This window comes from Polistes fuscatus, unplaced genomic scaffold (genome assembly GCF_010416935.1).
Source record: "Polistes fuscatus isolate 324 unplaced genomic scaffold, CU_Pfus_HIC Scaffold5, whole genome shotgun sequence".
NCBI lineage: Eukaryota > Metazoa > Arthropoda > Insecta > Hymenoptera > Vespidae > Polistes > Polistes fuscatus.
The window spans coordinates 3,239,157-3,264,863 of record NW_025113129.1 but is presented as its reverse complement, the minus strand read 5'-3'; the positions used below and the strand labels follow the sequence as shown (position 1 = coordinate 3,264,863).

General features: G+C 29.5%; 2 protein-coding genes and 1 long non-coding RNA gene across 5 annotated transcripts; 2 read left to right on the top strand and 1 right to left on the bottom strand.

Moving 5' to 3' along the window:
* The first annotated feature begins 487 nt into the window (after positions 1-487).
* On the top strand, positions 488-6,841 carry LOC122522035 (4-coumarate--CoA ligase 1-like). The gene is given in 8 exon segments (XM_043642822.1): positions 488-601; positions 918-1,168; positions 4,443-4,619; positions 4,884-5,215; positions 5,289-5,435; positions 5,626-5,874; positions 5,956-6,224; positions 6,305-6,841. Coding segments are annotated over 7 exon segments (1,740 nt in total). The 5' UTR covers positions 488-601; positions 918-928; the 3' UTR covers positions 6,631-6,841.
* On the bottom strand, positions 6,260-7,780 carry LOC122522036 (glutaredoxin-related protein 5, mitochondrial). Of its 3 annotated transcripts, none has more exons than XR_006304976.1 (4): positions 7,570-7,780; positions 7,169-7,310; positions 6,492-7,034; positions 6,260-6,367 (listed from the first exon to the last, which is right to left on the bottom strand). XR_006304976.1 is itself a non-coding variant. In XM_043642824.1 (4 exons), the coding sequence occupies exons 1-3, from the start codon at positions 7,651-7,653 to the stop codon at positions 6,838-6,840; spliced, it is 423 nt and encodes a 140-aa protein (XP_043498759.1). In that variant the 5' UTR covers positions 7,654-7,780; the 3' UTR covers positions 6,260-6,728; positions 6,803-6,837. The 3 variants fall into 3 exon arrangements, 2 of the variants coding, with proteins under 2 accessions (XP_043498759.1, XP_043498758.1); XM_043642824.1 differs by having other exon boundaries at positions 6,260-6,728; positions 6,803-7,034; XM_043642823.1 differs by having other exon boundaries at positions 6,260-7,034.
* A 5,055-nt stretch (positions 7,781-12,835) lies between these two features.
* LOC122522034 lies at positions 12,836-14,261 on the top strand. The gene is made up of 2 exons (XR_006304975.1): positions 12,836-12,988; positions 14,212-14,261. It is a non-coding gene; the product is annotated as an uncharacterized LOC122522034 (long non-coding RNA).
* The last annotated feature ends 11,446 nt before the right edge of the window (positions 14,262-25,707 follow it).

The following is a 25,707-nucleotide window of genomic DNA, read 5'->3' as shown; positions in this document are numbered from 1 at the left end:
CACTGTAATTATGTCGATTGATAAAAATAATGGCGAACGTTGTCCAGAATTAAAAAAAGACAAATTGTACGCGCTCAGATAAGATTTGCAAAATACGAAATATCGAAAAAAAAAAAAAAAAAGAAGAAAATGATTAAAAATCCTTGTTTTTATATATCAAAATTATATCGTCAAATTATAAAAAAATGATAAACGTCGTTGAGAATTAAAAAGAGACAAATTGTACGCCCTCAGATAAGATTTCAAACTACGAAATACCGAAAAAAAAAGAAAAAAAAAAGAAAGAAAAGGAAAAAAAGAAATTTTTAAAAATCCTTGTTTTTATATATTTATATATTAAAATTATAATCGTTAGATAATAAATTGAATATAATATAACATAGATTATACTATTCCTATTATTGTTATCTGCCATAAGCGTTACTAGTTCAGATTTTATCCTAACCTGTCGCTGAAGTCGCACATATACGCTTCGAACATAAGATAGGTGAATTACAATTTGTTGCTCACAAGTCAGTTGAAGAATCAGACCGTGCGCAGCAATGACGTAGTTTTTCCTCGCGAGTCGCAATAATTTAACGAATCAAACACGTAACCACGCGTCGGAAAATTTTGAATTAATTAAAAATACACACACACATATATAGATATATATATATATATATATACAATAACATTTTTTTATTAATAAATATCGATCGATTATTATTTTTACCTCAAAATCGATCGATCATCGATTACGAAATTTTTACCTTACCGTTTTTATTTTTATTTTCAAATAACAATAATAATAATAATTATTATTATTATTGTTAAATTTTTATTGCTATATATATATATATTATCGTGTGATTTTATTATAAGAAAAAAAAAGAATTTGTAATAAGGAAAAATCATGTCCGTGTATCGTTCGTTAGTTTCAAGACAAATGCGCGCGAATTTATTTCGATCAATCGACAAATTATATTACAATGGTGATCATCACGTTAATGTTCGTCTGGCAAGATTACTTTCCAATTATTCTTCGAAAGGACAAATTCATTTCAAACACATTACGCATAATAATATTGTAAACAGTCCGTACTCGGATATACACGGATACGAAAATGTATTGTTACACGAAATAATGTGGCAAAATGTGGATAAGTGGTCGAAATAAACTGCAATAGTGAGTATTTCATTTATTTTAAATATAAACTGAGTAACCCCCCCCACCCACACACACACACACACACACTCCCCTATCCCTCGTCACGAATTTTTTGTTCAAATTCATTGGACATTTACATTTAAAAATCTGTAATTTGTATCAACCGATTAGCAATTGATGCATTGAAAAATGCATAAAATATGAATACGAATTTATAAATAATCCAAGGTTACAAATGATTAATATATGTGTTACGGTCAATGCGTTTAACGTGCGTGGGCGTTTTGTGCATAACCAAGAGTAATCAATTTTATTTTACAGGAGATGCACTTTTTCTATTGAAAATGTGTTGATATCAATTTATTCAAATCTTACACGTTCAAACATACGTGTGTCTTCTTGTGTACTAATAGGTGACGATAGTGCAACAGGAAAATGATATTTTATTAATGTTTATTAAATTAAAAAGTATTCACAAATATTATGGGAAAATACTGTGGGAAAAATATACGTGGAGAATACTTTGAAAAGATAACAGATAAAGATAAAACTAACGGAATGTAGATAATAAACAGAATACGAGCAATGAAAGATAAAGATAAAATGAATATCAGCACGTTACTTCAAAGAAACGTGACAATTATATCAATTATTCGAGCTAATCGTGAAATATCGTAAACAATTATACACGTTGTTTACAGAATTCAGCATTTTACGTACTCATTCCCGGTTCATTTTACAAAATGAACACGTTAAACACTTTGATCGTACATATGCATAATGTATTATAATAATGCATAGATTATTCTGAATGAATAAAACATCAATTTCGATAAATCGTTTTGTAAGAATGAAAATACTAATTCTCATAAATCTCGATTAAATATTAAGACATTTTTTAAGTAAAAAAACACGAATATTTGCATAATGATTGAAGAATATGAACATTTATTTTGTTTTTTTTTTCGTATATTTATTTCGTTTAGATTTTGTTTATCTATTCCAATGCAATACTTATGGTTAAATGCATTTGCATTAGTTTCTGCATAAGCATTGGAGTATCAATTATTTTGTTCTAACGTATCTTCATGTAAACTGACATTAGTATTATCAAATTGTCTCGTTGATAAAATAATATCGTCGTCGTTCATTATTTTTATCTATGCACTATCATTCTTGATATACCATAATCTATTTTTCTTTCAATAATTATATATGTTATACACAAATGAAATCTATATATATATATATAGAATATACATATAATATACATATAATAATAATAAAATAATAATAATAATAATAATAATAAAAAATAAAAAAAAAAAAAAAAAAAAATAAAAATAAAAAAAAAAAAAAAAAAAAAAAATTTATTTTTTTTTTTTAAATTTTTATTTAATTTTTTTTTATGTATAAAAATATAAATATATTATATACATTTGAAAACATACTCAATTCAAATAAAATATTAAACTCAAACATTTGAAACAATGTAGAAACATAATTATTGTTTAATACATCAGAATGATTTATTCTATTTATATATATATATATGTTCAGATGATTCACTAACTCTTCTATATTTACCTGTTTTTTTTCTTCTCTTTGCACAGTTTTTCTTTCTCCTTGCGAAAGAAAACAAAAAGGTTGTGTGTTTTCAAACGCGTTTCAATGAGAAAATAAATCATTTCTCATATGAATATTTTATAAACTGATGACAATTATATTTTGTTAATTGTGCATTTTCTTATTATAATTAATATAAAAATCTTTATATAAAAAAACACACCTCTTTTTTTGAGATTATTAATTGAATATAATAAAATAAGTGCGAATAAACGAATAATGTTAATGAAATAATGTAAATTTATTCGCGTTAAATTATTCGATAAAATAAAAATATTCCTGTTAATGATTAAATATTCAAAACGATGTTGCAACTATTTTAAAATGCAAATTATCGAGAATTGAAAGAAAATTGTTCGTAATTCGGACGATTAATAAATTTATTTCTCGATAAATTGAATTTCTCGATGCCAATGAAATTCATTGAAATTAATCGAAAATTAACAACAATCGCAATTGTTTAAACCTTCCGTGTGTTTCTTCGTTACTTCGATCTCAAAAATGAAAACGTGTATTTCGTTTATTATAAGACCATCTGTTTGACTTTCTAATTTAGCATAGTTGATGTTGCTTAGCATCGAGGATTACGTAACTAGGTACAAAAGTCAATTAGGAAAAAAAGATGTAAATTATTTAATTAACTTAAGAGATCAAAAAAAAAATACATATACGTTCGAAAAATCATGTTACTCGTATTTAAAATGATTCAAAGATATATTTTATAAAACACGATAAAAATCTATTTCCAGATGCAAATGAAGTTATTTTATATTTCAAACTTTGGACTCGAGATTAATTAATTTTTTTATATCGAATTTGTCGTATAATTTTATAATGTAGAAAAAATTAATAAAAATTGCATAGAAGTAGAGATTATTAAAAGCAAAATGGTACGATATAAAATCGCGATACAATGCGTTGTTCTATTTTCATGCGTTAGAAAATGATTTGCGTCACGAATTTTCACGGTCAAATTTTCATCGGATTTTCTAGTTGATCAAATAAATGATTCGTTCGAAAGTTCAAAATATTTCTATGCAAATGCAATTGTAAAAATAATTCGAAATAATTGTGAGACGATTAAAATTCATGTCATAAATGAACAAAAGATAAGCACGCATGATTACAAACAACCTAATATGACCTCACGATTAATTAAAAGATACATTAACTCGATAAAAGCATACTTCGTTGATTCTCGTTTGTGGATTCATTTCAACTGTATAAATGTAAGAATGTTATGAGTAAAATATACGAATCATTCGGCTTGATAATATTTATCATTTATTATTGTATTCAACGGTTTGGTCAATAACGTAAATTTTAAAGAATACTTTCATATTATATTTTTCTCAACAACGTACAAAATATACTTGGTGTTCCAGATTTTAAATGAAAAATAGGGAAATGAAGTTCCAAGGAATGAAAAAATGTCATTTATAATTTATAAAAAATACTAAACGTTTCATTTATTATTATTATTATTATTATTATTATTATTATTAATTCTATTATGTATATGTGGTATATATAAAAAAAAAATAAAAAAAAATAAAAAAAAGTAAAAATAAAAAAAAATGATTATAATTGAATGAAAATTTTTTTTAATTCAAAGATACACCCAAGATTAACTTGATAAAATTATTTACAATTATTTATTATCCAGGAATGTGGAATCACTGGCAGATCGTATAATTATCAACAACTGAGAAAACACGTAGACCGATTGGCAACGTCGTTACGTAAATCTAAACTTTTGCAGTACGATACCGTAGCTATTATTTTGCCTAATATTCCCGAGTATGCTATCATTGTACTAGCTGCTATTGAAGCTGGCCTTCGTGTACGTAAATATTATAATTGTATATTTTTTCTTACCATTTTTTTTTTTGTTCGTAATTGTTCAAAACTTTTATATATTATCATAACTTTTTCAAATGTAATATTCAAATTAGATGCATTATTTTTATAATTGAACAATAAAATCGATTGGATTATTATTTTCCATAAAAAAAAAAAAAAAAAAAAAAAAAGAAATAATAATGAATTTTTTTATTTTTTTTTATTTAAATTTATTTTTTTTTGTTTATCTCTTTTATTCTTTTAGATAACAACGATGAATCCCATATGGACCGGCACTGAAATAATGAAACAAATTCGAGATTCCGAAACTTCGGCGATCTTCACCAATCCTTTGATATATCCTACTATAAAGAAGAGCATTGAAAATAATTCAAAAATCAAATTACCAATTGTAGTAGTTAACGATGGTGGTGGACCTATACCTTCGGGTACGATAAATTTGAATGATTTAATGAAAGAAGGTATCGAAGAATTTTCGAAAAATCAAAAGATTAGTATCAATCCCGAGGATGACGTTTTTTTACTATATTCTAGTGGTACCACTGGGTTACCTAAAGGTGTACAATTAACGCACAGGTAAATCCATAAGTATTGTACGTTTATAAGCATTTGTATATTTCATTCGTTGTCTATATCATGATTCTTTCAGGAACATTGTTGCAAATTTACTTCAAACGAGTAATCCAGAAATTGCACTTGGTATAGAGACTACTGAAACGATGCAAGATACTGTACCATTGGTACTACCTTTCTTTCATGTATATGCCTTAATTCCCCTTATTTGTAATTATTTAAGGTACATTTATTTTTTTATTGAATTTTAAACATCCCAAATAATTTATCGATTAGATTAATAACGCATTGGCATCGGTACGTTCAACTATCGAAATATTTGCCTCTACTAACAAAATTTTACCTAACATTAACAATTATATTAGATATCTAAAATACTTGAGTTATTATTATAAACTAATTCATATTTATAGAACAGGCGCCAAATTAGTGTGCCTACCGCAATTTTCAGTAAAAGATTATATAAAAATCCTTGAAAATTATAAACCGACATTGCTATACTTGGTACCACCGATCGTACAAATGATGGTTAATAATGAACAGATTACATCAAGGCATGTTGAACATGTAAGGTTTGTTGTATCAGGAGCTGCACCAATAGGGACAGATACTATTAATAAATTTCGTGAACGTATCAGCGACAAGGTGCAATTTTTGCAAGGGTAAGAATATACATCAATGCGATAACGATTCAAAAAAAAAAAAAAGATTGTAAATGAAAGTTTTTTTTGATGTATTTATAGGTACGGTATGACTGAAACCAGTCCATTAATAACACTAAGTAAAACTGCTCCTGCCAATGCAGTAGGTTCTCCTATATCTAACACACAATTACGTTTTGTCAAATACAAAGATGATAAAAGTATTAACGTTGGACCAAATGAAATTGGAGAAATCTATGTTAAGGGACCACAAGTAATGAAAGGTTACTATAAAAATCCTCAAGCAACTCGAGATATTATGGATGGTGATTGGATGAAAACTGGAGACGTAGGAAAATATGATGAATTAGGTATTAATTATATAAGAAATTATATAATCATTATAATCCTTATGTTAATTATTATATTGATCAATTTAAAATTTACCTAGGATACATCTACATTGAAGGACGCTCCAAAGAATTGATCAAAGTAAAAGGTTTTCAAGTAGCACCTGCAGAATTGGAGAATATTATTAGAAGTTTGGACGTTATCGCTGACGTTGCTGTAATTGGCGTTCCTCACGACAAATATGGCGAAATTCCAAAAGCTTTTATAGTACCGAAAAAAGGAGTTACCGTTAATCCAGAAGACGTAAAAAACTTTGTTGCTAAACAGGTTTCCAATTACAAACAAATAGGACATGTACAGTTCATCAACGAAATTCCTAAAAGTTCAGCTGGGAAAATTTTAAGAAAAGAACTACAGAATATGTGATTTCTACGTATCGAATAGACAAAGGCATAAATTTTTGTTTAAATTCAAATTCACATCTTGTTTCCATCCTTTTCGCGCAAGGACTATACTGATGCGAGCTAAAAGAATTGAAAAGAAGAATATTTATTATAACAAAAAAACGTTTGTTTTATGAGAAAAACAGTTTACACACATCGGTCTTATTTACAATAAATAGAAGATCACTTTCTAATCTTTGGATTTTGTAGCTTCGTTTTCAGAAGCATCTTCTTTCTCCAACAAGGCGCTTTTAATACCTACTTTCTTCAATTCTTCTACTAGTTCACCATTTTTATGCATTTCTAATAAAATATCGCAGCCGCCAACAAAATCTCCATTGATAAATACCTGCGGTATTGTTGGCCACTTTGAATATTCTTTAATACCTAAATTTGTTATCGGTTAATAATGTATTAATATGTAACTATTCCAAAACTTGTAAGCGGGAGATAGATATATATATACATATATATATTTTTATAAATATTAAAGGTTAAAATAAATTATTATTTATACAAACCTTGTCTAAGATCTTCGTCTTGAAGAACGTCATGAGCATCATAAGTAACGCCGTGCATTCTAAATATCTGAACTACAGCATTACTAAAACCGCATCTTGGATCTTCCGGTATGCCTTTCATAAAGACAACAACTTTATTTTTCTGTAAGATATTAAATAACAAAATATAATAGATATCCCCTTCTGTATCATTAATTGCAATGGCACATTCTACATATAATTAATTCAACATATAATTAAAGAAAAACTTTTGCCAAGTTTTGCATAGCCTAAGTTCGATTCTTCTCATCGACCATCTTAATACCAAATTAAAACATATAAAAATAAATTGATGATATAACAACTATTAAATTCAATCGCAAATCTTATATTTATAACCTCTTATAGTATATATTACTTACTTTAACAAGATTTCCAATTTCATTGGATTTCGTAGCATAACTTCGAACAATTATTCTTGCCAACTTTCCTCCGACGTTCAACATTTTATTTCACTTATTAAAATAGTAATAATATTAAATAATAACTTGAATTAATTTTTTTACGAAATTTTGTTGGCTAGAGGTTAGAGACAACTGTTTTAGTAAGAAGAACGCTCGTTATCTGTTTACGACAATGGCGCCATCTGAAACTACTTAACCAATACTTACCGCCATCTATGAACAAGTTCTTGAATATATATTTTACCGATTATGAGGGGAAGGGTTGTTTCAATATAAAAAAAAGCTCACACATGCGCATATGCATCAATGGGAAAGAACTTTACATATATATATATTATTAATCCTATCTATAAACTAATATATAATTAAATGTCCATTAAAAGAAAATATTATTCTTAGAAAACATTAAAATCAAATACTACATCTGAATCTTTACAATACCGTTCCACTTATTGATCAATTTCGCGTAGAAAAAAATAAAAATAAAAGAAATTTATAAAATAATATCCAAATACTTATTTTGTCATTCCGACTTTTGTATATTGAAACAAATTGAATTCATTTAAAGTGATATATAACATAATATAAAAAAAACTTTGAAAAAATCTTTTCAAATACCTTATTCATAATATGAATGTGAAATTCATTAGTTATTATGAATAATTTAAAAGATGCTTCGAGTATAGCCGATAACAATTATATCGTAATACATTATAAAAGCGCCTACACGCAGAAATTGAATGAACCATTAAAATCGATGAAAGATGGCAGACGTTGTACGTTGAAACGCATTCAACAATTGTCATCGTCACAAAGTAATCACAAAAGATGTCAAGAAAATGTCAAGGTCGTGCGAAGGCGTACAATAATAAGAACGTTCTCGTTTTTTTTTTTTCCTTCGATGATATACATATTATATATATCAATATATTTTTATATATATTATATATATTATACATACATATAGTTAAAAAAACGACTAATTAATATACGTATATGTTTTCATATATGCATTTGTGAATAAGCATTTATTTTCAGTTACATCGAGTGTCGCCATCGTGGGATTACGTAAAAAGGTCGGCTCTTTCTTTTACCCTCGTTTACGGATTTTTATTACGTCAAAGTTAAAAACTACGTCAAGAGGAAAAAATCGTTAATGGAAAATGTTTAAGTTGCAAGAACAAGAAAGAAATAAAGAGAGAGAGAGAGAGGGAATAGCACGTGTCCTTACAATGCTAGTGACGTCACAACAATGAAATCATGGTCACCATGGCCACCCACCATGACCAGTTACCATGGAAACCAATACGCTAGTAGCGTGAGAACGCCCACGAGATTTAAATTTCGTCCGCGTTGGACGTCACGCCCTGCTTGACGCATAAATGCACTGTGATAGGTCAGGGATGAAAATCGTCCCCCTACGACCTACGTTGTATATGTAGCAACAGGTATATTACAAAGTGATAACTCTTTAATGGTTAATAAAAAAAAAAAAAAACACAAAAATAAAATAAGAAGTATTCATATATGCATATGTAATTTGAAAAAATAAGATACCCACGCACACCACCACCACCACTACTACAACGAACAACACATAAAAGATGATAATGTAGGATCTTGTGATTGCTATTTTTCTTGTTAAAAAATAAAGAAAATATATTTTTTATTGTACGAAAGCTCGAATTTACACGTTGACATATAAAAACTCGAAATGTCAATTCGAACTATAATTATTATCGAACGTAAGAGTAAAGGGTGAGACACGATAAAGTACAAAGGTCGTATAAGAGCAAAGGGATTAAGGTTGTGTCGAGGAATATGAAATTGTAGAAATTTTTAAATGCAAAATAATAAGATAACGGAACAAAATTTATCGTATATAACTCAATTAAATAATCTCTAAAAAATACTAAATATTATGCACGTGTAAGACGTACTAATAATTGTAAGAGAAAGTAAAAGACTTTTGGAACGACCTAATAATACACATATCAAATTTAACGAGCAAATATGTGTATAATAGATCGATCGAGTTCGATCGAATGATAAAAAGAAAAAAGAAAAAGGAACATTTACTTACATTATCGCGTGACATACTGTTTTCATCGAAAACGATTAAATCCGTTCGGTATCAAAGAAAGAATGAGAATCGGTCGATAAAAAGGAGAACTGTTTTACCGACTGCGTTTCATTCATTACGCAACGAGAGCTTTCGTAGAATGCAGTGACGATTTTCTTTAATCACGATTAGAAACTTTAATCTTTTACGATCGAACTTTATCAATCGATTCTAAAGGAAATATCGACGAAGAGACGACAAAGAGAGAGATAGATATACTTTGATAAATTAATTACGACGTTACGTGGCAATGTGTTTTCATTACAGGGTCAACGCGTTTACGAACCTTCAAACGGATGAAAGAGAGGGAGAGAGAGAAAGAGAGAGAGAGAGAGACGCGTGTTGTATTTACGTTGCAAGAGAGAACTCGTGCCGCATCGTCACGTTCTTTTCCCCTTCTCCCAGATATTTGTCTACTCCCCTCCATCTGTAGTAATACCCAATCCCCCCTCCCCAACTGCGCTGGGCTCTTTAACGTCATCGTTTTCCTTGTAGTAGATTACCACGAACTGATTTCGTTCATTGCTCTACCTACGTACGATACGATGACGCGGCGTTAAGTGATTTTTAGGTAAAACGGAAATAAACGAAGATAGACGAATATGGACGACGAAATGTAATACGAAGCACTAGTAAAGACAGAGATATGACGTACGAGTATAGAGGAAAAGGAAAATTGTTTTGAGGGTATCGTTCCTTCGTTCGTTGTTCCTTCGTTCCTTCGTTCCATCGTTCCTTCGTTTGTTCGTTCATTCGTTCGCGGTCGTCTTTTAGCCGTGAGACAGACGAATACCCCCCCCTCCTCCTCCTCCTTATCCTTCTCGCACGCCACCGCGCCGGCTAATCGTTCGGTGGTGGGGGAAGTTTGTCGGCATTGCCGAACATCTGGAATAGAATGCGCGCCCTCGTGCGGGAGTGGTTGGAATATAAAAGCGACGACACACACACAAGCGCGCGCGCGCACACACACACATTGCCGATACCGAGAAAGAGTGGGAGATAAAGAGAGGGAGAGAGAGAGAAGGATGGAAATACGAGATGAGAGAGAAGATAAAGCGAAATGTGTGTGTTTCACCATGCTTTGAAAATATTTCTATATAAGTTCTTCTTTTCAATCATTTTCGATAACTCGTTTGGAAGAATCAATATTTACTTTGTTTTGACATTACTAAATACATTTTTAGTTTAATACAAATTTATCTAACTTACGATATACGACGTCGATCAAAATTATTGACAGAAACTTGAATGTAGTTTTTCGATAACATTCTTTGTAAAATCTGTTAAATGCACGATTGTTTATTTAATTTTCTTTATTTTTTTCTTTTTTTTTTATCTATTATATCTATCAAGTCTAAAGTCGAAACAAAAATAGTCCCCTTATTTTTTTATTATTTTTCCTGATAGTAGGACCACTTAATCTCTCCGTGACTTGAAATATAAACTTAAAACTCGAAAAATTTGAAGAAAATTAAGTAAAGAATTGTAATTATTGTAGATTTATATATAGAATATTATAAAATAAAGGTTAATCAGTATCAGTATTTTGATACGACACTGTATAGTGTATGTACATTGTATATTAAACGTCAAAAAATAATTTATTTGTTGCAAATAAATATTATTCATTCGTAAGTAAGATGATGCACGTATGTATAAGAGTCATTGTACGTGACACTGCTACGCTAATGATTCTCGGACTACGTGACGTAGTTGTTTATTTTTATTTTTTATCATTCCCCTAGTCCATCTTCCAGGATGACGCAATCCAACTTCGATAGGGAAAAAGGAATAAATGTATATGTACGTATGCATGTATGTATGTGTGTACATATGGACATGAACAAAGCTCGTTTTCGTGAGCACGTCTCTCTCTCGATTGGCTCAAGATACAAGTTCACATAAAGAGAAAAGGAAAGAAAGAAATAAAGAAAGAAAAAAACAGAAACTTCCGTTGTACATGAGTGTACTACTCTTTTCCTTCTTCTTGATTATACTTATCATTATTATTAGCACGAGTCGACGAGGTTGAGAGTCGTTGTTTTGAAAAAAAAAAAAACATCACGGAAGAAAGAGAAAAAGAGAGGTGAGGTGGGATACTAACATAAGTTGCACCGATTTTTCGAGGTCGAGTGAAAGACACGTGAAACAGAGTAAAATAGAGAAAGATAGAGAGAGAGAGAGAGAGAAAAAGTGGAAATCTAGCTAACAAGAGATAGGAAGATGCGAGCTTAGTCAAGTATGTATATATATGTATATATGTAGCATATAAATACATACATACATACATACATACGTGCTACTATCCGTAGCAAAAATCGGCTTTCCGTATGTATGACGTCATCAGCATAGGAGGAGAGTCGACTGGCGCCCGGTCGATTTTTCAATCCAAAAGAACGTAACTTCTCAGTATCCTTGAAGCTAATTACAACATGTAAAGAGAGTAAAGTATGCAGTTAATATTGCGAAGAAAAAAAAAACGAGAAACTTCAGATGTCATATTTAAGAATTGAGATCTACAACCTACAACTGTTACGTTTAAACGAATCTTCGTATCAATCGAATTATAAGAAGACGCATAGTGAGGAGACATAGAAACACTACTAGTACTGAAAATTAGAATAAAAATCTATTTATATTTAATCGTTATTATTGGAACTATATTAAAAATAAATTCTCATATATAAATGGAATAGATAGATGTAAGGATTAGTAGTAATTGTAGGACACCCTATAGATGTTAAAAGATACATTCGTTGAGCTTTCGCCACGGGGAATCAGCTCACAGGTAGGATTATTCGAACAAATGACGCGCCGTAGCGATACGAGCGCGTAAACGGTAACCCGACGATAAAGTCGACCACGAAAGCGGCGTAAAGCGAAGCGCGGTTGCTTTCGGCAATGGTGTGCACGTATGTGCGCTCGCGCGCACACGCGCGCGCGTAAATATGTGTGGGCATGCGCGTATGCGTGACGAAAGGGATTGACAGAGAGAGGGGGAAGATGCGCGCCAACGATAATGGTATTGGTAGTTGGACAGTGGTGGGGGGGACATTGGAAGGAGAGGGGAGGCTTCGCCACGCGACGCTCTTGCTCGGCCGAAGACGGCGGCGATCGTGACGACTCGTATCGAGGAGTGGGGGGAGACGAGGACAAATGACGCGCGCGAGCCGTCAGGGCCGTACACGACGGGGCACGCGACACGCGTTCCACGGAGTCGCGCGATCTTACGGCGCCGACACAGCTGTTGCGCTTGTGCGTGTGACGTTATTCCACTGCTTTTGCTTTACCTCTTGTTCTCCTACTTTGTCTTACTTTAATTATAACTCTTTCTTTTTCTTTTCCTTTTTTTATTTTTTCTTCCTTTCTTTCCTATGTTACTTTTACAATGTATTTCTAAATTATTGAGTTTAGGATCGAAAAGGGAGAGAAAGGGATAATTGTTGGGCAAATCTTTCAATTAATTTGATCTATATATGTATACAGTTATTTTCGATTGAATATATTATTAATATATTTAATTTTTATTTATATTCTATTGCTCAAAAGCCATACTTTGTGAAATCCCTTTATTCGTGATATGATTAACTAAACATGAAAATAATTAAATAAATTTGATCACGAGTATAGAAAAAATATTCTTCGATTTCATTTAAATACTTGCCTATACTGCATCATCGTAAATCCGAAGACATAAAATATGTTTCTTCGTTTTAAGGTCTTCCACGCCGAAGGTTATCTAATCTCGAAATAGATAGAGTGTTTCTCTATTGATTTAGAAGAAATTATATTAGTTTCTCTTGGAAAATTATAAAACGAAAAATAAAATAAACTAGCGTCACGATTATTATTCGTAAGAATAATTTTCGTTTGTTTAAAACACTATAATGCAATAATTCAAGTTCGAGGAGTTGAAAAATGAATTTTTTCTATCACAGTTTCCCGTGTACACGTTTCAACGTGGTACGTTCAAAATCGATAAAAAAAAAGTCTGTTTTCGAAAGAATAGAAAGAGATAAACAAAAAAGAGATCTATGAGCACCGATTATCCGTATTTATTATTTTTCTTTTTTTGTTCACACAGTTTTCGAAGAAAATCTAATATAATCCCATAAATCGATAGGGAAACTTTATCTCGAGATTAGATAAACTTAGTTTGGAAGGTCTTAAAATGAAAAAAAGAAACACATATTTTATGTTTTCGAATTTACAAATAGTGCACTTATAAGCAGATACTAAAACGAAATACATAAAAATATTTATTTTTTAATATTTGAGATTAAATCTCGTGCCTTAAACTACTCCCCTTCTTGTAAATGCATATATAATCTCGAACTACTATAGTTTTATTTTATAATAAAAAATTCTTTATATATATATATATTTTCTTAAAAACAAACGTTTAGTTGTTTCGGATAAGACCTGAGTTATTCAACGATATAACTGAAATATAAAATTTACACACTGTATATATGTAGATGCAACGATGTTATCGGAAAGAAGAAGGCGTTCGTTAAATAGAGATAGAGGTAAAAGATAGAAAGAAAGATCTTGTAACGTTCGTGCGAACGAATCTTTTGTTCCCTTCTTCGTAGCTCGTGCTACGTCGATGACGTGTACGTGAAAGAACTCTCTTCTCGCAGTAAAAAAAAAAGAAAGAAAGAAAGAAAGAGAGAGAGAAATAGAAAGAGTAAAAGAGTAAGAGAGAGAAAGAAAGATCAAAATAATCAAAAGTAAAAGAGAGACAAAAATAAGAACGCGCCAAGTTCTTTGAGGAGTGATGATAGTTTTTCTGTAAAAAAAACTTAACGACTCGTTGAAACTTGACTTTCTTTTAAAGCGACAATGAGATTATCCCACGAAACGGCAAATCACCAGGAGTTTCCGATGTCCGAGAGAAGTATACACTTGAGGAGACTCTGAAGATGGCCGAAAAACTGGTTTTTACTAGTCCGCCCGTCTTTCTTCTTTGTCCTGCTTGCGACGAGCTCGTTCCAACGTAAGTACAAAGGCCATTGGAACGCTCTTAAATTTCAGATTATTTTTAAGATACATCCAAATCCAATATGGCGTTGATCGGAACTACTAATTGTAAGTCAAAATGAATAGACACAATAAATTAACATATTTATAACTTTAGTCTCGTGTGAATCGTTATATATACATATACAAATTTATAACGTATTGTTAAACTTTTAATAGAAAATAATTAACACGTATCATGTTTAACCCATTGTATGCGTAATACGTACTAATACGATTTTTTTTTTCGTATAATCATTGTTTGCAAGACGCATTCTTTTACATATTATTGACTCGAATTCGAACGGTATATTTCGATATCGATATCACACTATATAAACTAGAATATTTTCACTATTATATAGATAAAATATATGATAGATTTTTTGGACATTTTATTTGGATGCAATCAAGTAAAAAATTAGTCCGCATATAACGTGTCTAATATGGCGCTGGTTAGAGTCAGTTAACACATAAATACCAACATATTGAAATACTTGGATTGATTTTTATTGAATAATAATTGATAAATTCATTTGATATAATAGAAAGTAAATATATATTTACTTTAATTTCCTAATAACGATTGGAATTCATTCTTAACGAATACGCAATGTTATATTAATCCGCCATCTTTGTAATACTCAGCATCAGCATAATTTCATTGCAACAGTATAGATAAATATATTCTCGTATAATTTATAACGTTATTTTTATATTAATTTAGCTTATCGTTTCTAACTGTAAGTAAAAATATTTTGTTTATTATTCTATTGTGCAAGAATTCGTCACGATAATATGTATGTAGGTCTCTTATTCTATTTGTGTGTGCGAATAAAAAGGGAAAGAGTAAGAAAATCTTTTGGTTTGCCGCAGAAAAACGTAGGAGAGACGCGTAACTCTCCATTTAGCGTTGCTCGTCGGTTAGCCAGTTAGATATATATATATATAAATATATATATATAAATATATATATGTATATAAGTGTACATAATAGAGAAGAGCAAAGGTAGGTAGACAGAGAGAAGAGAAAAAAGAAAAAAAAAAAAGGAGAACAATCTTTGGCCGGTAAACTGAACAAACGACAGAGAAAAAGTCTGTGTATGTATATGTTTGTGTATGTGTGTGTGCGTGTGAGAGAGAGAGAGAGAGAGAGAGAATGATTATCCATTCGAGAAGGATAGAGAAAAACGGATAAAGAAGATAAAAGAAAGAGAGAAAGAGACGATTATAAAAGAGAGGAGAGAAGAAAGAAGATAAAAAGAAAAGGAAAAAGAGATAGAATGAGAGGGAAAGAGAGAGAGAGAGAGAAAGAGAGAGAGAGGATTGGCTGGTTCTGTACGTTAACGCTCGAGGATTGTAACGCCCGAGGTTTCCAAGTCACAAAGTATATACGTGCATGTATATACGTTTGTGTGTAGGTATGTTTAAAATGAAGAGAGAGAGAGAGAGATGGTGAGTGGGTGGAGGGAAGAGAGCGATGAAGAGGAGGGTGAGTTGAATGCTTCTTCGTTGGCGTTACTTGGAACGATGTATATGTATAGAAGAGAACTCTGAGAGAGTCAGAGAGAGATGGAAGCAGAGAGTGGGAAGTAGAAAGAGATAGAATGAGGTCGAAGAAGCAGGTGGTGGGGATGGGAGGTTAGTGGGTGGTAGCAGTGCACGGAATGATAGTAGAAATCAGTCGCGGTTCGAATACCGCGCGTGTATGTATGAGAATGATCATGTTATTGGTCGTTAGTTTGATTTACTTTTTTTTCTTTTTTTTTTATTGGTCGATAGAAATGAGAGCGCAACAAAATTTCGAACGGAAAGGGGAACGAAGGGGTTGGAAAGATCATCGAGTTTGTAATCGCTAGCGATGCACTGGACTCGGCGTCGAAATCCTGATCTTTTCTGGCTTCTTCTTTTTGTTCTTTTTGTTCTTCTTCTTCTTCTTCTTCTACTTCTTTTCTTTCCTTTTTGGCACGGCCAAGGGCGAAAGAGTGTCTCGACCTTCCTTTCGTGTCGCTGAGCTCTCTCGGCACGAGGGGTTTACCGTTTGGAGAGGGGAGAAACTTGCCGAGATAAGAAAATCTATGTAAACACGAGATAGAAAGAGAGAAAGGAAGAGAGAGAGAGAGAGAGAGAGAAGGAGAGTAATGGTTGAAAGAGAAAGGGAGAAACGACATGGATCCAAACGGATAATCATCTCCTTTAAATCGAACAAAATTCGATCCACGCAAGTTCCCCCTCCCCCTTTTTTGTTACTTTTATTTATTATTTTTTATTATTATCATCATCATCGCCGATTATATTATTACTTTTCTTTCTAGATTTTTTTTTCTCTTTATTAACTATTAAATCTAGCTGAAAAAAAAACAACTCGTTAATTTTTCTTAAATTGCAATTATAGATTTTGAACGCGCTGCCGTCGGGGGGGGGGAAGGTATTTAATGTGTTATAATTTTTTTTTTCCAATATTTCTTGTCACAATCCTAATCTCTACGATTAGTTTGCAAAATAATATTACAAATACATGCTAAGTTTTTTTTTCCCCTACTATACTGATTTTCGTTCGGGTAGACTAAAGTGAGGTTATGTTCGAGCTGTTACCAGACGATAATACGCGTTCATTATAATTTTAAATGAATTTAAATGATACGAACGATAGCAAATCGTTTAATTGATATATATCGAATATATATACATATATTTAACTTTTTTTCGTTAAAAGTTTCATAAACGATGAAGAGAGAGAGAGAGAGGAGAATAGAAAAGAGTTTTCGGTACTTCTTTAATAATTTTGTTATAAGATAATGATAAAAAAGGTAAGTAAAAGAGTAAAGACAGCTGGGGCAAAGAGTAAACAGAGTTATACGTATATATATGTACGTAATAAGAAGTTAAAAGATAAAGAAAAAAGAAGATAAAGCGGTAGAAAGAAAGAAAGAAATAAATAAACAAAGAAAGAAGTGCGACAGTATACTCAAGTTCGAACAACAGGCCAATCAGACACAACTGCACAAGCACTGGGTCGGTCTTTTCGTTTTGTTCAACCAAGAAAGACACTTACTCTCTGCCACCTGCTCGAAGGGTGAGCGCACGGCCTTCGACATATTATTTGTTGCTTTATTTTTTTATTTTTTTAGTTATTTTATTCAATTTTCTTTGATCCTCTCTCCTTCTTTCGTTTGTTCGTACCTTGTATTGAGAATAGCTTGTAGGTAGGACAACAGTAATTCAATTTTATCTTTACGCATTGAAATTTATTTGATATCTACCAAGTACCTGAGAATATTCAGGTAAAATATATCCAGGTAAATGAAAAATTTAAATCTGACGGATTTGACGAGTCGTATTTATATCATAGCAAAGGTTTCTTATTTCTTTTCTTTTGTTTTCTTTTGTTTATTAATTTTACACGCCAGATAATAGTTTTTATTTAGCATTGTTTTACCGATACGCGTGATAAACTTGCTGAACGTAATAGCTTAATTTGTTTTTCCCTCCAATGAAAATCTTCTTCGTAAAAGATTTCAAGTTCAAGTATCGACTGAACAAAATTTCTAGCTTTTTATTCAATAAAATTTGTAATTAATTTGTTCATTTACCTAGATATTTTAATTGTGGGTATCTGGCTATTAATAGATTTAATTTCTTCATTCGTTTCTTTTCCGAAAGAGTAACAAAAATTACAAGAAAAGATTGAAAATGTATGGTGAGCTACAAGTTTAGCTAAGAGAGAGAGACAAGCAACGACAGTAGCAGCAGCACTAGCACCAGTATCAGCACCAGCACCAGCACCAAGCACCAGAACCAAGCACCAGTACCAACACCAGCAGCTGCTGCTTTCGAATCGAGCCTCGGACAGACTACTCTCGTTTCCTGTCGTCGCTTTTTGTCCAGCTTTTGCTTACTCCGCTTACTCGGAGTAAGAACGGACATCTGGATTATGCTGATTTGTGACCTACCATTTTCTAATATAGAAGAACGAACCAAAAGTTTTATGTCAATTTATTACAAATTGATTATTCACTTATGTAACTTTTACTCATATAATTTGTTCTCTTTCTTTTTTTTTTTTTTTGACTATATCGTAAAACAATGTGTCTTATGATGATTTTTAGAAAATTTATTCAATAATAATTACTAATATTTTTTTATTAATATTTTTTTTATTCAATAATAATTCTTAATATTTTTTTATTATATTTTTTTTATTCAATAATAATTATTAATATTTTTGAAGTTATATTTTTTTTTATTCGATAATAATTCTTAATATTTTTTTATTTAATAATAATTATTAATAGTTTTTTGAAAAGAAAAAGAAAATAATCATCGATTCGATAAAATTTCTTTTGAAAACTTTCAATCTATTTCGTAGGGTTTTATCAACATTTTTTTTATTCAAAAAATCTTTGGGATGATTATTTAAATTTGTCTTAAATTTTCATTTACTAACGCACTTTAGTAGTGCAAAAATGCGACAGACCGGTGGCCACGTTGCACATGCGTTCTCGAGAACACACGATTCACACCTGTCAGCTGAGCACGAACGAGCATAAATGTTGAACGTTCAGAAGAATGGCGATATCATATTCGATATTACCTCTACTGCTTCACCTGGCAGTAATATCTTTTCCAGGGCCGTAACAAGAATCATGAGATTACTTTCGTAAACAGATATGTACAATAATATTATTCATTAATAATTTTAATATACGATTCAAACGATTTTAAAAGATTAAAAAAAGATAATTATTAGAATAATCATTTCATTAATATATTTGACAATATTTATAATGATATTTTATTAAATATACGTATAAAAATGCTTGACATAATAATAATTATTATTATTGTTATCGTAACTGCAAGTAATTGTAAATTAATTTATCAATTTCAAATACTATTATTCACTTCTTCAATATACAATTATATAAAAAACATTAATAATATTTTTCTATATTTAATAATTAGAAACACACACAAAAGATAAAAAAAGATAATTATTAGAATAATAATTTCATTAATATATCTGACAATATTATAATGATATTTTTTAAATATATATAAAAATGCTTGACGTAATAATAATTATTATTACTATTGTAATTGAAAGTAATTGTAAATTAATTTATCAATTTTCAAATACTATTATTCACTTCTTCAATATAAAATTATATAAAAAACATTAATAATATTATTTCTATATTTAATAATTAGAAACACACACAAAAGATAAAAAAAGATAATTATTAGAATAATAATTTCATTAATATATCTGACAATATTATAATGATTTTTTATTAAATATATATATAAAAATGCTTGACATAATAATAATTATTATTATTGTTATAACTGCAAGTAATTGTAAATTAATTTATCAATTTTCAAATACTATTATTCACTTCTTCAATATACAATTATATAAAAAACATTAATAATATTAATTCTATATTTAATAATTAGAAACACACACAAAAGATAAAAAAAGATAATTATTAGAATAATAATTTCATTAATATATCTGACAATATTTATAATGATATTTTATTAAATATATATATAAAAATGCTTGACATAATAATAATTATTATTATTATTGTAACTGCAAGTAATTGTAAATTAATTTATCAATTTTCAAATACTATTATTCACTTCTTCAATATACAATTATATAAAAAACATTAATAATATTAATTCTATATTTAATAATTAGAAACACTTTCATTAATATATCTGACAATATTTATAATGATATTTTATTAAATATACGTATAAAAATGCTTGACATAATAATAATTATTATTATTATTGTAACTGCAAGTAATTGTAAATTAATTTATCAATTTTAAAATACTATTATTCACTTCTTCAATATAAAATTACATATAAAACATTAATAATATTAATTCTATATTTAATAATTAGAAAAACACACACAACAAAAATAAAAACATAAAATTGATTATCCGAGAAGATTGAAATCTGTCCTAATAATTAAATAGATTATTAAATCAATTAATATAATAGAGTACGATTGCACAGGTTTTGAAAGTAGATGAGATTTCAAACCGGAATATTATCTAAGATCGATAAGGAAAACTGTACGATACGATTACATATTCAAAACGTAGTTTCAGCTTTACCATTTCTCGATGTCTCGAAACAGAAAGAGAGAGAAAGAGAGTGGGAGTTATAATCGATAGATAGGTCTTCTTGTGTATGGACTACTATCTTGAAAGAAAAATATGTACATACATGGTGTGCTTGTTCGTTTTCTCTTCTACTCTACTATACTGTTCGTTATCAACGAGCAACTTGTTAGTTTCATCGTTCTTTTCCGGCCTTGCTTGCCTTAACCCTCGAACGTAAAACGAAACTAGGTCATGACGGTACACACCACCACCACCACCACCACCAACACCACCTCCACCTTCTCCTCTTTCTCCTCCTTTGCCTTCTCCTTCTCCTCCCCCTCCTTCCTCTTCCTCCTTATCGTCATTTTGTCGTAGTACTCGACTATAAGAGAAAAAAATTACTAATTGTAAAATACGATCTTACTTAATTTTTATTCTCTTTTATTTTTTTTAATCTCGACAAACTGTAATAATTTTTCAATAAATTTATTCTTATTATTATTATTTTTTCATTAATTTTAAATCATTTTATTAGAATTAAATTTAATATTAATCAAGGTTATATAATTTTATATAAATTATATAATTTTTTATTCATAATTAAACGATTATCACGTTATAGAACTGATTAGGAGAATAATCGATGAAAATTATAACAAATGATATGTTTAGATATCTAATAGATACGTGAACGAATTTTTTGATTACTCTTTTAAAGAGATGTTCGAACGAAACGTAAAAAAAAATATAAAAAAAATATAAAAAAGAAAAAAAAAATTGAAAGAAACGCGTTAGGTATTTCACGTAAGTGCATACACGTAGCGTTGCTTCGAACAAACGATTTCAATCTTCGTTAGAACGAATTTTCCCTTAATTATACACTCGGTACACGCATATATATACATACATATACATACACATACGAGTTACTCGGTGAAAGATACATATTTGCTAGGACGCGAGACGCGAGGTTAACACGACCGTCATAAAATTCACTTCTCTCTCTCTCTTTCTCTTTCTTTCTTTTTTCCTTGCTTTACGGAATAAAATTTTTATTATAAAAAAGAAAAAAAAATTGTCCACAGTAAAAGTTTAACTATTACCATAATACAAGATCTTTCGATAAATTCGCGTATTATTTTCCCTAAACGATTTTATTAACGTATATATCCAACACGTTTCGTAATATTTTCATTAGCTTTCATTTTTCCAATCTTCATCGTCTCTTTTCTCTCTCTACTCTTACAAAAAAACTTTTAAACAAATACGTCGAAACGTAAGCACGTACGTGCGTGCGTGTGTACAATCACGAGATAATAATTATAATGACATCATTAGTTTCTTATTTCAAATAAAATACTTCATTATTATACTTCAAAAGAAGAATTTGCAATTTTTTTCAAATAATTAACGTAAACGATTTTTACGATTTTTTACAAAATTGATCATTTCACACACACACACACATATTACACACACATCACACCTAACCACTTATTAAAGTGTGTTATAACGATTAGAATAATATCATAGGTCACTTAATTTTACTATCGATTACTTAATGAATCCATTAGAAATATAATTAACATTTTTCTTTTTTCTTTTTTCTTTTTCCACTTCGACTAGAAGGAAATCTCGGTTCGTAATAATAGCTTGAATTAAAATCAGTCTGGTGAGGAGCAGTATGTATAATCATTTAGTGAGTCACTGTGAGCGTGAATATAACGGATGTAAATAATACGTTTGTGTGTGTGTGTGTGTGTTGGCGAGAAGCTAACGGAGTCCCATGACTCGTTCTCTGCTATCCACCATGGGGCATCAGCTACCTTCCTTCCAGTTTTATTCAAGTAGTATACAACTCTCCAAAGACTTTTCTTTATCGAAAATAAACGAAACATATCTCTGAAAAGGTGCACTTATCTAACACACACATACACACACACATGTATGTAAAAATGTAAACTACTTTTAATATTCATTTATACGAAGTAAAGTCAAATTGTTTCCAACCGATTATTTTTAAATTATACTTCTAATAAAAAAAAATTTATTTAGGTTATATAACTTTAAATTTTGTTGTTTAATAAATTCTTATCCTAGCAGTTTTACAATGTAACCAAAAAAGTAAGTCAGCTTCAAAACTAACGATAAAAGTAGTTATTTATTGAAAATATTCTATGGAAACTTCTTGCCCACCCTGTATGTTCAAATGTATTTATATTTATCTGTATATCTATGTGTGTATATATATATATATATGTGTGTATGTACGTCTGTGCACTTTCACGATGCAAGCTTTGCAAATGCATATTACATATGCATGTAGTAACCTAGGTCGCAGGGTGTAGTATACCTGCAGAATCTACTTTACCTGCCTAACCTGCTGCTCGCCAGCTTTAAAACTCGCAAGATGGAAAGGTGAATGCGCGTTAAAAGCATACTACTTGTTGTGTTATACCTGAGAAGAAGAAGAAGAAGAGTCGCACGCATCATTGAACTCTTAAATTGTTCTTTTTTATCTGATTTTTTTCTCTTTTCCTATTCTTTCAAACGTTTACCTCTTTTTTTTCTTTCGTATTTTGTTGTTAATTTGTTTTTCTTTTCTTTTCTTTTCTTTCATTCCATTAATTTCATACCTTTTATTTGGTTTTTTTTTGTATTTTTTAATTGATACTTCACCAAGTGTCACGGAAATGTGTAAACACAAGATTTTATTCGATAAATCTGAAAATATGATATACACCGAGGATTGTACATAGATATTTTTATATAAAACACATATATATATATATCATATGGAGAAGAAGGAAGAGGAGAAAAAAAAAAATAAAATAAAATAAAATTAAAAAAATATAAAAAGCGTTACTGCAAAATAATATCGAACGTGTCTTCTATTGTTTGTTGATATGAAACATTGTGGATATTTCGCGTTGAAGAAATATATACGGGGTGTCTTCGTGCAAAATTATTATGTATCATTTTTATTCGTCACAATGAACCTAATCAACGAGTATTCGAATTACTGTTAAATCTTGTATCTTAATGGAAGATATTTTTTCTTTTGTTTTTCATATTTACGGATAATTAAAGAAAATAAAGTATAAACGTTAAAATATTTGCCGAAAAAAAAGAAAAAGAAAAAAAATAATTCCAAAATAAAATCGTGATACAAATGAAAATAAAAATCACAATAAACCTAATCAACGAGTATTCGAATTATTGTTAAATCTTGTATCTTAATGGAAGATATTTTTTCTTTTGTTTTTCATATTTACGGACGATTAAAGAAAATAAAGTATAAACGTTAAAATATTTGCCGAAAAAAAAGAAAAAGAAAGAAAAAAAATAATTCCAAAATAAAATCGCGATACAAATGAAAATAAAAATCAATTGTTCGGAAGAAATTTGTCTAAAGTTTCTTTTAATGTATACAAAAAGGGATTTTATTTGATTTATCTAACAAGTTTATTTGTTCCAATCAACTATATTGTTCATCGGGGGTTGGTCTTATTCATTTTCTGTCATCACATTTTATGATTTCTTTCTATAGAGAGAGAGAGAGAGATTCGTTAAAGGTCTTCTTGTTTATCTACGTATATGCAATACACGCGGATAAAAAACATAGACGATTTCAAAATAAGAATTACACTCGTTATTTAGACAAATTGATATGGAAATGTTAGCAACAACCGTAGATGGTATAGGAACATTTGAAATATTTAAATGAAGGTTTTACGAATAATTAATCGCGCATCTATGTATTATCAAATATTTTCAATATTGTTATTGTGTTATATGAAAAAATCATGGGAGATTTAAAAACAAATCTTTTAAAAGAAATTTATTATATATACGGTGTCCTAGTTTTTTTCTTTTCCCCCCCTCGTCGAACATATTCTACAGGGACAAACATAAAACCAAAAATATCGTATCAACGTAGATTCTGTAATTGTTTTTACAGAAAACGAAACGATTAAGAACGGGTGTTACGTCATTGGTTAAGATAAAAAGAAAAATTGGAGATTTATTTACCAGAAATATGAAGGAAAATGTATATACATGTGAAATTATTAACGCAATATATTTTATTTTCCGTTAATGTCAGTTCTACGTTTATAATAACGGACATTAAAACATAACGGACGTAATATTTAAAATGAAATTATAAGTGTGATTTCAAACCGTTCGCGATATCAACCAACGACACCAAATAATTATCGTTTCGTGTATTTTTTATTTAAAACATTTTTTTTTTTTTTTTATTTTTAAATAAACCATTTAAGAGCTCACGTTTGTGTGACACTTTTAGTCTTATTTTAGAATACGTTGGCAATGTTTGGCGAGAGAAAACTGGGACACCCTGTAGTAAATGCATACATATTTCAATTGAAAAATATTCTAATTAAAAATATTTCTATTTTATGTACACACTAAATATAAATAAAATAAAATCAAAATATATGCATATATATATATATATATATATATATATATATCATACGTTTATATAAATCTTTCCAAATTTTTCTTTCAGGCAAATTAATATCCTTAATATATTACAAATAACAACAACAACAACAACAAAAATTCATTTGTAAAAATACAAATTCGAGAAATAAATTCTAAATTTGAATAATTTTGAATAAATAATAATAAATTGATAAATGATAAATAATTAAATAATAATAAATAAATAACAAAATATTGAATAAATAATAAAATAATTTGAATAAATTTGAATTTCACCCGCAAGTATTATTATTATTATTAATATATCATCTAATAAGTCTCATTGAAATGATCAAATTATGATAAATAAAT

What these genes read in the sequence shown, in the direction of transcription:
- LOC122522036 (XM_043642823.1), bottom strand. Translation starts at nt 7,653, where the DNA reads ATGTTGAACGTCGGAGGAAAGTTGGCAAGAATAATTGTTCGAAGTTAT. An exon ending in AAATTGGAAATCTTGTTAAA is followed by an intron (nt 7,311 to 7,569) that starts GTAAGTAATATA and finishes AATATCTTACAG; the next exon opens with AAAAATAAAGTTGTTGTCTT. An exon ending in AGACGAAGATCTTAGACAAG is followed by an intron (nt 7,035 to 7,168) that starts GTTTGTATAAAT and finishes TAACAAATTTAG; the next exon opens with GTATTAAAGAATATTCAAAG.